The following is a 12,705-nucleotide window of genomic DNA, read 5'->3' on the forward strand; positions in this document are numbered from 1 at the left end:
TACAGTACACACAGAGAAAGAGAGATTAAAGGATGTTTGGATACATGCCTGGGGCCTCCATTATATAGGAACATTCCACCATTCTGCAGAAGAGGATGGGTCTAATCCCTCACTTATTTCTCTCTCTCAGCTCTGAATGACTCTACAGAGAGACGACCACTCAACCTCCTTCACATTTCTTTCCACCCTGAAGCCTTAATACACCTTAACGCCTTAATATGTAGACTGCATCTTCTGGCTTACTGTCTTAGGAGGTTAGGAGGGCTTTGATTTACCTGTAAACATATAACAAACTAATATGGAAAGAGAAAATTAGTTTAAAGAGAAAGTTCATCCAAAAATCATTTACTCATCCTCATGTTGTTCAAACCTGTGAGACTTTCTTTCTTCTGTGGAACAAAAAAGGTGAATATCCTGGACACTCTTTGTTGAGAAAGTGACTAGGGACTGTTTATCATTAAGATATCTTAAAATTGAGCCATACAATGTGCAATATTCATACTGTAGTCCCCTGAAATCATTATAATAGATTTGTGTGAGGAACAGATTTAAATGTAATTTTTAGTTATTTACTGCTAATTTTCTGCTCTAGTAAGTTGACAACTATTGCCACTAGTTATTATTAGTGAGTTGAACTCAAGGACCTTTTAATTATTCAGACCAATCAACTGAATGATTGGAAAGATCAGACTTAAAACACAAACAAACAAACAAACCAACCAACCAACCAACCAACCAACCAACAAACAAACAAACAAACAAAAAACATTCATTCACAAATTTGACATCACTGATTGTATGAACCATGGACAGCTAGCTTGATGTTTAGATTTCAAGTGAATGATGAATTGAAGATATAATTCACCCAATCTGACCCTCATGCCAAGTCTGTCTGATTTTCATCTGTGGAACATAAAAGAAGACATTTTGAGCACAGTCAAAAATTTTACGAGCACCTTTCAATCAATCAAAAATTCTGATCAAATATTGGCCTTCCCATTATGAGATGATATTTGACTCAAAGACTCCTTTACCTTTGTAAGGGAATTTTTCTAAAATGTTTAAAGGATGTCAACTTTTGTCAAATTAAATATATATATATATATATATATATATATATATATATATATATATTTAAAAATGTCTAATTAAAACAACAGAATGAAAACAAGTAGAATAAGAATAATTTACCGATCAAATGAAATCAGTACTACAGAGGTGGCACAGAAGAATACAAAAGTGGCTAGTAGGTATATTTTCAGATGTGGTTTAATGAGGCTCATTGGTCAACAAAACAAAACGGCGTTTTGAGCAGTGAGTAGATTCTGATAGTGTTCAAGGAATCAACAGATATGTCTGTGACACATTACTCACCACTGCAAAAACACGTTTTAAGTAGCCTACGTTAGAAACCTTTGAAGCCCCCCTCAGCACAAACACAAATATGCTGATTGGGTCATTTGCAGTGGTGCTCCTAAATATATTTTTCAAAGTCGCACGCAGTTATTTTCAGTCGCAAATGCACTGCTTCTCCATATAGATTCATAGGACTCACATGCTAAAGATTTTTTCTCACGCCACCCCATCTCCACCCCAGTCATTATGGCTGTTTAGTTTTGTCTTTGACACTGCATATAGGGACATTTCTGAAATAGTACCATTTTACTAAACAAAAATTATTTCAAGCACTTTCGAGGCCCTATATTTGTTTTCAAGTACTTTCCCTGAATCCATGTGTCTGATATTCAAGTACTTTCAAGAAGTGTTTAAACCCTGGTCTATATATATATATAGTATATACTGTACATATAATTTTCTTTTTCTTTTTACATTTTTATTTTATAAAAATCTATATTACTCTGTATACTATAATATCAATCCATCCATCCATCAATTAGATTGTCCTAATATTATAATTATATAATATAGAGCCTTGATGAGCATAAGAAACTCACACATATATAAAATATATATTGTAAAAAAATATTACAAATATAAATTTTTCATTATACTTTATATTTATTTATTACTATATATGTACTATTGCAAAAGTTCTTTCTGAAACATAAAAGTTTTTCCTGTGGGATCATGTTATTAAAAATCCCTTTTTTAATAACATTAGCGGAACATTTACAAACACTGCAGGCACAATCAATGTTACTTTCTGCACAGTCATAGTGACTCAAACAATCAATATGAATCCATTGTTGTGAGTTATAATTTACTACATTTAGCTATGCTGTAACAATTTACAAATCATCACATGTGATGGTTTCACAACACTGAATCTGTCTTCTGAGTGTCTGGCCTGCTCTGATGTAATGTTACATCAGCCTCCCTCTGTCTTCTTCTTTACAGAACACTGTATCAGGCTTGACTGGAATGGATTTGTCTGAACACACACACATGCGCGCAAACACACACACGCATGCACACTTTCTCTCAGACTTTCTCACACACACACACACTCTCTCTCTCTCTCTCTCTCTCTCACACACACACACACACACACACACACACACACACACACACACAGATACAGTAACTAATGACATGTGGTTTGACCTAGATTCAATTTCAAACCTTGTGTCAACATGAAGTAAAAAATAACACAGTCAGTTCACAATCCTGGGAACAGGAGTTTGTTATCAGTCTAAGGTCTGCTTAATTGATAATCAGAGCATGTCTATAACAAGTGCAGTGAAATGGGCCATTGAAAGAATGAGAGAAAACAGTCAGTGTTTAAAGTGAGTGCCCTTGTGTGATCTGCATGTTACATGAGGAAAGGTGAGAATCAGATAGTATACTGCAGCTGAAGCATCATGACTCGGGGATATGTTGCTGCCACTAAACACCATAACCACAACATGAAACACCCCCTTTACTCACACACTGTGCCATAAATCACAGGACAAGATGAAAAGAGGAAGACACGGTAAAGGAAAGAAAAGGGGAGTGTTTGAGACACTAAAAGGACAGCGAGAGGGAGACAAGAGGAGGGAGAAGCCATTTCACATCGTATTTGTTTAGACTTGTCACAGCATATCAGAAGTTTGCTCTGAGAACACCTTCCACTCAGGCCTCTTGTGTGTCACTGGGAAAGCGACTAAGTCAACGTGTGTGTTTGTGAGTTAGTGAACAAGATGCCCAGAAGGACTTTGTCAGTTCCGCATCCCACCGGGGATCCAACTCCAAGTAATTTTGGAGAGAAAGACCCTCTCAAATCAAATGAAGACCCCCATGCCGGAGCCCCCGAGGAGAAGGTGGAACTGCGGAAGAAGGTGACCCTGCTCAGGGGAATCTCTATCATCACTGGGACGATCATTGGAGCGGGAATATTCATTTCTCCAAAGGGAATTCTGAAAAACTCAGGCAGCGTGGGAATGTCACTGGTGGTGTGGATTGCCTGTGGGATTCTCTCTCTTTTCGGTAAGTGTCACACACAACACGTACCTGAGCATTTTTAAACACAAGTGTGTTAATGTGAATATGCACTCACATTCATCTTTTTCCACACACAGTATCCAATATTGACAAATGATGTAAATATCTCACCCACTCATCTGGAAGAATCAAATTCTTAGTTCTTGGTAGAATTAACAGTAGCATTTTAATTTGAGCAGTTGTACAGACACTTATTTAACCATTTGTTTTGATACTGTGGCTTACAGCTATGCTGATGTCACAGTCATTCATTAGGACACACCATTTTGCTAACTGAAAGAGTAGTGTTTATAAAAAAGGGCATTTGACTAAAAAAATGTATTGTCATCCACTCAGCCTCATGACATTGCAAATATTTTTTCAAAGGATATCAGAGGACAAGTTTAGCAGGTCTCAGATGTTCTCTTCCTCACAATGAAAAATAAGGGAAACAAGGGGCTGTCTAAACAGGCTGTCTAAACACTCTTTTTGAAGAAAAGAGTGAAACAAACTCGTAAGTCATTAAAAATCCTGAAAAGCTTGTTTGTCATGGTCTACATTCACAGTATGTAAATAAGCAGCTTGGACATCCTGCTTCTGTGTACATTGCAAAATGACTGAGACAAGTTAGGCAACTCAGATCAGTCATCAACATCACTGATCATCAGAGTCAGATTAACCATTTGACCAACATTATGTATAACAAAATGTGTATTGTGTGTATTGAAACAATTCATGATCCTATTACATCAAACTGAAAAGTGTTATATCAATGAATTATGCAATATTTGCTCACACAAGGATTCCCAAACCTCATATACTAAAGATTTACAACAATTAACTTTCACAGCTTTTTATTAATCTTGGTTCATGCTACTTTCTCTCTCTCTCACTCTCTCTCTCTCTCTATATATAAACTGTATATATATATATATGTATATAGATACTACAAACATTTTAAGTTGCATATTAGTTGATTAACGTAAACACTGGTAAATTGTTAATTTTACAATGACGACGTAACATTGATTAATTGTTATGAACCTAGATAAATACATTTTACAAAAATATTCTTTTTTATTTGTTAGCTCATGATACCTAACTCATGATTTCAGAAATGGGGCGATGGCATTAGAAATTTTTACCATAATCTTTAATGTTACCTTAATGGGTCAATAGAAAACGTATACTTGATTTCCTGTAGTCTAAGATCATTTTCTGTCAATATTAGTGGTTAAGCCCCTCGGTTCATGGGTGGAAGTGAAAAATACTGAGTTCAGGAAGCCCAATATATATGAATATATTAGCTGCAAAGAGGAAATTGATGGGAAATGGCCTGAATGGCTCCAAATAACATGAGTAAATAATATCACTATAAAATCCAAAGACTAAATCTGCTTACTTGATGCATGACACATACATGGTCAAAGGAAGATCCACTACAAACACTATTTTGAATATGATCTACCCCCAATTCATTACATTATTAAGAATTTCAGGTTTTACTGAACAGTCTCCAAGCAATAATTTCAGACTATGCGCGAAGAACCTTAACAGAGGCCCTCTCTAATGCATAACGTGTGTATCCATGCACAACAGAGGCCGATATTGTCTTATGCCATATTTTGACAATGAGGAGAGCAGGGTCTGACACCGTAGAGGTTGGTGGCTTTGTGCGTGTGTCGAAGAATAACTAGTTTGTGTATAAGAAGAGCATTGTTTGACAGTCTGCTATTCATGTGTATGTCAGGAGTCATTTAACACTTGTCAGCTTTCTTTTGTGTGTCGCAGCCCGCAGGTTTTGAGGAAAAACTGAGCTGCTAAAAAAAAGAAAAGAAAAAAGGCACCCCATTCATCCACAAGTTGCTATCACAATTTCTGAATTGTGCTATTTTTGAATTCCAAAATTTCTTTAAGTTGCTATGAGGACTTCAAACTCTAAAATACTATTCCAACCATGTTTTAACTACAGTCACTTATTTATTTCAAATATCTTCTGTCTATACTTCTGCTATACAACATACAATACACAGTATTGTACAATATTCAGTATATTAATCTGCAATACCACTGTCTTAACACTTTATCGGAACTTCAAACAATGCAATAAATAGTATGTCAGGGTGAAATACCATATCTGGTTACTAAATGTGAACACTATATCTGCAATATATATATGTATATATGTCAATGTACAATACTATCTCTAGTCACTAAATCACCACAGTTACTCATTCAATTTAAATTGTACTTTTTGTGGATATCAGTACTCAGTCACTTCGTTGTATTTAGTTGTAAAATTGTACTTTATAGTTATATAATCTTATTTATTGTCTGTGGTTATATGTTTGTTTTTCTAACACCAGTCAGGAGCAGTGCTCCTAATTTGGTTGTATGCAGAAAAATACAGTGACAATGAAGGCGTTTAATTCAGTTTAGATCTCAAAACTGCGTTCTGAACTCTCCTGGTATGCCTTGTATTTAAGAGCTCTCTTTACATTTACCTTTTGAAGCTCACAAGTCAAGGGCTGTAAGCGAAGCAGGGCTTTGATTCAGACAGAGTATTCATTAAAACCTTAGAAATGCACAGAACAAAAAAGAGCTTGTTTAACTGCCCTCTCAGAGAACGAACAGATGGTCCTAATGATCTGACTTAACCATGCGCCTTTGGGGTTGCTTTGCAGGTGTTGTATGACTCTTGCCACCTTTCTGAATAGTTATGACACTCGTTCTCCAAGACTGGCCTTTGTCCAGCCACTGTCACCTCATTTTTGCCAAAATATAAAAGTTTTGCCTTCATTTTCCCCAACTATTTCTTGTTTTTTTGTCCCTCTCAGGTGCTCTATCATATGCTGAGCTGGGTACAAGTATTAAAAAGTCTGGTGGCCATTACACGTACATTCTGGAGGCGTTTGGTCCGAAAATGGCTTTTATGAGAATGTGGGTTGACATGATTGCCATAAGGTCAGTAAATCCTCATTCATCCTCCGTCTTCATCGTCAGGTCCCTGGAGAACTTCCAGAATAAACAAACACAATCCATTAAATGCCCAAAATAAACACAAGCAAGCACAGTGAACAAGTCTCCCCGATCAAGGTTATTTCTCAATATTACTGCTGGGCTCCAGTAGAATAAAACCCAGAGATGAAGTGTCTTATGACAATAAACAAGCCATCACAGAGGCTCTCACCCAAAGGCTCAAGGGCTAGATTCAGTAGGTTCAACTGTAATCACAACATCAACAAGATGAACATCTGTAGCTGTGGTTTGAAAGCAAACCAGCATAACTTGTTTAGTGATTTTAACAGAAAAACGCAAGACAAGATTTTCTTTCAAAATCATGATTCATTACAATGATTATACTTCTACTTCAGAACACCAATATATCAGATTGATTACAGGATGTTCAGTATAGGACACTGAACATTTATTTTCTCATCTTGAAGACCTGCAGGTTTGGCTGTGATCGCTCTGGCATTTGGCCGCTATATCTTAGAGCCCCTCTTCATGCCATGTGGAGTTCCTGAAATTGCCATTAAATTGGCCACAACAATCGGACTCAGTAAGCATTAGTTAATTTATATAATTGATATATTTGTATATGGTGCTGCTTGATTACAGTGTGTCTGTATGGCCTGGCGTATGTGGAATATTAATTATTGTATATTCTGCTTCATTGCAGCTGCGGTAATGTATCTTAACAGCATGAGTGTAAGCTGGACTGCCAGAATCCAGATCTTCCTCACATTCACCAAGCTGCTCACTATTGCCGTTATCATTGTTCCAGGAGTATACCTACTTTTCAAAGGTATTTAGTTTGTATTATGCTTTTAAAAAAATGATGGTCTCTTGAATAAAAGATAAATGCAGTATTTAAAACTCATAAATGGGACACAGTGTACTGTATTGATATATATTAATATTAATATTTTGTATTAATATTATCAATATTATATATATATATATATATATATATATATATATATATATATATATATATATATATATATATATATATAATTCAACTGGAGTTTTACCTGTATTTAGAATTTTAGACTTGTGTTTTAAGGTTAACAGAAATGTCTGTAAAACTGCTAAATGTTCCAGCAGAAAATTACCAGAGCATTTTCCTTTTTTTTTGTACACACCAACATTAATCAAAAGTGATCAAAATTGACCGTAAAGACACTTATGATTTTATTTTTTTTCCAATTAAAGACAACATTTTATGTTGTTCATCACAGATTTAATCAAATATCACTATTAATTATATATACCCCCCCCCCCCCCATATTTAATTTTCCATTTAGATAATGTTGAAATCACCATTAATTTGGATTAATATAAACTAAAATTAGAGAAAACATACTGTAAGGCTATGTTAGCTTACCATAATGTTAATCATTTGCCACTGGTTTCATCTGCAGGGCAGACCAAAAACTTTGAGAATGCATTTGAGGTCAGCACCGTACATTTGTCAGGGCTTCCTCTCGCCTTCTACTCAGGGATGTTCGCCTATGCCGGCTGGTGAGCTGACCTTGAACCTCCTAATTCCACACAAATCCAATAATGCCCATAAAGTCTTTGAATACATTTTTGGCCTCTCACAGGTTTTACTTGAATTTTGTGACTGAGGAGGTGGAGAATCCTGAGAGGTTAGTGACTGGATATAACAATTATGATTTTAATTCAACTGTTCCTCGCATGGAAAACCAAACCGCAGCGTTGACTTAGGTGTTAATTTCCATTCCCCAGGACGGTGCCTCTTGCCATCTGCATCTCCATGGCGATAGTAATGATCTGTTACACAATGACAAACGTGGCATATTACACTGTGATGTCAGCAGAAGAGCTGTTAGCCTCCGATGCCGTAGCTGTGGTGGGTCACTCCCTGTCTGCTTCTATCACACATCTTATTTATTAACAACAGCAGCAGCTGCAAAATCCAAGATCCTCACAGTTTTTCATGTAGCAGCAGTAACTGGATCTTTTTTAAGAAAGAGAGACAGATAAGGATACTATCTTTATAAATGAGTTCAAGCAATTTGTAGTAATGGCTGTAATAGTCTACACCTTCTTCCTCAGCAAAGTAAATGTGATTACATAAAGCAAGTGGCTCTAAATGCCTGTCTGTTTCTCTGCTGGAGTAATCATACGTCTCTCACAAATAACTGACAGCACCAGAATCTGTGCGCATAGATCTCCCGCTAGGCTCTGAAATGCTCTAAAAGCTTTCTCATCTTGTTAGACGTCTGTAAATATAAAGCCTTACTGCACTGATTATTCATAAACACCAACAAGTCTAAAAATTGAAGATCAATGTTGTTTTTCAATTTTGTTTCACAAAATTTCTTTTTCTCACCTCCATCCACTCTCTTTCCATCTCCTGCTTCCCTATCCATTCATCTTTCCCTCCCCAACAGACTTTTGCAGAGAAACTGATGGGAAACTTCTCTTTTGCAGTTCCAGTTTTTGTGGCTCTGTCTTGCTTTGGGTCCATGAATGGATGCCTTTTTGCTATCTCAAGGTGTGTATCTCAGTTTTGAGTCTTACATTTCCTGATTTTAATTTTAAAATATAGTGATCAAGGTTGTAGGTAAATCAGGAAACAACTGTGTCTGTTAAGTGTTAAAATACCAACCCAATCTAATGAGAAAACTTGATTATGAAAAAGCAATCATTTAATTGAATTTAGTTTTTGGGCATATTTCAAGTCATAAGTTTCAGAATATCGACTTTTTGTAGGTCTAGGTTTGTATTTATATAGTGGATGTTTTAACACGGTTTAAAATTGTGTCTCTCATCTACAGAATGTTCTATGTGGCCTCTCGAGAAGGTCAGCTTCCTGAAGTTCTCGCCATGATTCACATACGCCGACACACGCCATTACCGGCTGTGATAGTCCTGGTGAGTCACTGACGCACACATGCCCCACTCAGTGGTCACCTGTCACTGATACTAATGTACAGCTGAACAAAACCATTTCCAGCATTCTTTCTTTACACATGTTGAGTATTTCAAGTATCAGTCTTCAGTGATGATAAAAAACTAAACACATATTTACACATTTGAACATTTCGAAATAAATATGTGCTAACTGTCAAAAGGCTCAGAAGATCTTCAAAATTGAACAGGAAAACTTTCATTTTACAGGAGCACTTCAGAGAGCATGTATTTTTCATGCTTACATATTTCTATGACTTTCTAAAAGTGCTTATCTTTCTTTCAGTATCCAATCACACTACTGATCCTCTTCCTAGGGGACATCTACAGCCTGCTGAACTTCATGAGCTTCCTGCGCTGGTTGTTCATCGGGGTTGCTGTCATCGGCCTCATCTACATGCGCTACACACGCCCTGATATGCCCCGACCATTTAAGGTCACCTGCTTTTCTATGCTGGCAGCCCATTATCTCATATCTCAGACATCTCTAATGTAATGGTTAAGGATTTAGTGGTTGGGAATACACAGTAGATTTAATTCTAAGGTGTAGGTTAGCAGAGGTGAGTCAATAGGTGGAAAGCTATTGAGATCTCAGTTGTACTCTGTCACTTTGTTATCGTGTCCACTTAATCTTAGCTTGCTCCAGGGTGCCTTTCTCTGGGATTGGTCAACTAGTGGTTATTTTGGATGAAAAGTGCCCAGTATACTGTAAAGTCACCATGAACAAACTGAGCTGACATTTTTGATGCATTGAGTCCCCCCCCCCCCCCCCATGTAGTTTTGTCTAAGCATTTAATTTGTCACAATGAAATAGTTTAGCTGATCAGACTAGAAGAGGCTGGGTGTAAACATGGAAATTATTTCATGATATGACTGTGGGTGCCTTTTAGATAGGAAATTGAAGATTTTACAGATGGCAGTGGGCCAAATATGATACTTAAAGGAAATGAAAAAAAAAAAAAAAATCTGTACAGTTCACAATGAAAGGGCCATTCAAGCTTTACAAAGGACACACAAGCACTAGAAAAGCATCATGAAATGGTCCACTCACTATATTTCAAGTCTTCTGTAATCATATGATTTATGAGGAACAGATACAGTCTAAATTGGAAAACACACTCTTTCCAAAGTCCAAAGAGCAACGTTTTAATATAGTCTCTCTTTGTGTTTTTCTCTTTCTCAGGTCCCTATTTTCATCCCCGCTGTGTTCTCCCTCACCTGCTTCTTCATGGTCTTCCTTTCTCTATATTCAGATCCAATTAATACTGGTATTGGCTTCGCCATCTCTCTCACAGGCATCCCTGCATACTACATATTCATCCACTGCGAAAGAAAACCCAAATGGTTCCAGAAATTCTCAGGTCAGAGGTTACAAAAATGCAAATGGAAAAAGCATAAAACTTTTGAATATGAGCTTCACATTAATGCTTCTTATAATGATGCCTGACATTCCAAACAATTTTTGATTATTTGACCAAGGTGTTAAACTCAACAAATTATAGAATATATAGAGATATATTCCATATCATATCATACAGAATATTATAATATCATTAAACCTATGCTAATTAGTTGGCAGGCTTGCTAATTTATGTTTTTTTCCCTCCTGTGTTTCTCAGATTATGTGAACAGATCACTACAAATCATCCTAGAAGTGGTTCCTGCCGATCAATGACCATCATCCTTTTTCTTTGTGCATGTACAGTATGTGCATAGGCTATACGGTATCTGTTCATTCATTTAGTATCTAGTACTGTAGTTCTCAGCTGGTGGGTCATGACCAAAAATGGGTTGCACATGTGTGTTGACAGGAGAGAGAGAACAATCCTAAATGCAAATAATAGAATGCAACTGAAGCTAAACCAGTTGAGACCTACTGCTGTCGTATATCCAAAATGAAAAACAATATCTCAGATGTCTCTGCTTCGGTCCACCCGAGAAAGAGACATAACACTGTCATTTCAACACATTATTCAATTTTCAATGCTATGAATCACCTAACGTGACATAACATAAATTCCATGCATTTCACTGGTGATTTTGGACCTTGTCCAACTTTCCTCTTCCACATATTCAATTTGCACTGCTATATCTTTATACACGTCAATGTCACAGACGTCATAACAAGTGAAACCACTGAGGTGCGACTCAAGAATGGGCTCAGCCAGGGATTTGGACATGATAACCTGTTTCACTCACCTCAGTGGCTGAGATATTTGAAATTCTGTTATACAGACATGACTGTACCAACTGAATAATTGCTATGTAGGGTATTTGTAGGGTGTAGGGTCTCACATACACTACAGTGATATTTCTGTATATGATACACTGGATAATTTATTTTTATTGATTATAATGCTGTTTTATTGTACCATGGAGAATACCTCTACAGTGCACTGATTCAAGTTGATTATCACTCCAGAATTGTTTTTAAACTTATTAACAATTTACTTGCCCATTCACCTTGAAAAATGAATGCTATTTATGATCGGTTTACTCCCAAATGAATTGATAGTTATAATTTGCACATTAACATTGTGCATGTTTAAATAATGGATCACCCACAACCTGATAGGACACCAGCCTACTTGATAATGTCTGGGTTTATTAAATCAGCATTATGTAATATTATTATGACTGTTTCAGAGAAAAAGTGTTTGAGACACATTTACATTCACTGGTATAATTTTTGTACAACATATTTTATAAAACTATATTGACTACTACAGTAAAAACATTTTTGTAAAGCTGCAAGAAAACTTTGTATGACCAGTTCTACCAAATTAAATAAATCTACATGTCTTGTTTGTTGCAGAAAATGTTTCTATGATGTTGTTTTACAGGAAATCAGACTAAAAACAAGCTGGCAAATTACAGAATTTCTCAAAAAAGATGATTTTTTTTCAGAGGGACTTTTCTTATTATATATAAATAAATATCTTTTATTAATTTTTACACCAAATCTCTGTTCATAAACATCCATATTTCATTACGCACTGCCCTATGAACATGCAGTCAGTAAATAGACAAACCTAAAATATCATAGTTATGGTTCCTGGTTTGTATATAACCAAACAATTACTTACCAAATGAGTTGTGAACTTGATAATGGCTATAAACACATCATTGATTGAGTCTAATTCAAACTACAAACTCACAAGTGAGGTTGAGACAGTTTTGTGAATCATTTTGTTTGACTCATTACAAAGAACCTTCTCATAAAAGTCAAATGGTTGCAAATCTGACAAAACGCCTCACACTGTGCTCATAGTAGGGTGTAGGAAACACTGATGAAAACGTCTGGTGAAACCACTTAAGTGTTAACAAATGTATAGATTT

The 12,705-nt window shown here is 36.1% G+C and overlaps 1 protein-coding gene across 1 annotated transcript; it reads left to right on the forward strand.

Moving 5' to 3' along the window:
• The first annotated feature begins 2,899 nt into the window (after positions 1–2,899).
• LOC113075456 (cystine/glutamate transporter-like) lies at positions 2,900–12,173 on the forward strand. Its single transcript, XM_026248181.1, has 12 exons — positions 2,900–3,429; positions 6,261–6,387; positions 6,870–6,985; positions 7,106–7,231; positions 7,851–7,950; positions 8,034–8,078; positions 8,179–8,302; positions 8,847–8,950; positions 9,234–9,330; positions 9,653–9,802; positions 10,550–10,727; positions 10,986–12,173. The coding sequence occupies exons 1-12, from the start codon at positions 3,144–3,146 to the stop codon at positions 11,039–11,041; spliced, it is 1,509 nt and encodes a 502-aa protein (XP_026103966.1). The 5' UTR covers positions 2,900–3,143; the 3' UTR covers positions 11,042–12,173.
• The last annotated feature ends 532 nt before the right edge of the window (positions 12,174–12,705 follow it).

The sequence above is a fragment of the Carassius auratus genome, unplaced genomic scaffold, assembly GCF_003368295.1.
Source record: "Carassius auratus strain Wakin unplaced genomic scaffold, ASM336829v1 scaf_tig00017060, whole genome shotgun sequence".
Lineage (NCBI taxonomy): Eukaryota > Metazoa > Chordata > Actinopteri > Cypriniformes > Cyprinidae > Carassius > Carassius auratus.

Excerpts from the sequence above, each read along its gene's own strand:
- LOC113075456 (XM_026248181.1), top strand. The coding sequence starts at position 3,144 with ATGCCCAGAAGGACTTTGTCAGTTCCGCATCCCACCGGGGATCCAACT. Across the intron at positions 3,430-6,260 it reads TGGGATTCTCTCTCTTTTCG|GTGCTCTATCATATGCTGAG; the intron begins GTAAGTGTCACA and ends TGTCCCTCTCAG. Across the intron at positions 7,951-8,033 it reads ATGTTCGCCTATGCCGGCTG|GTTTTACTTGAATTTTGTGA; the intron begins GTGAGCTGACCT and ends GGCCTCTCACAG.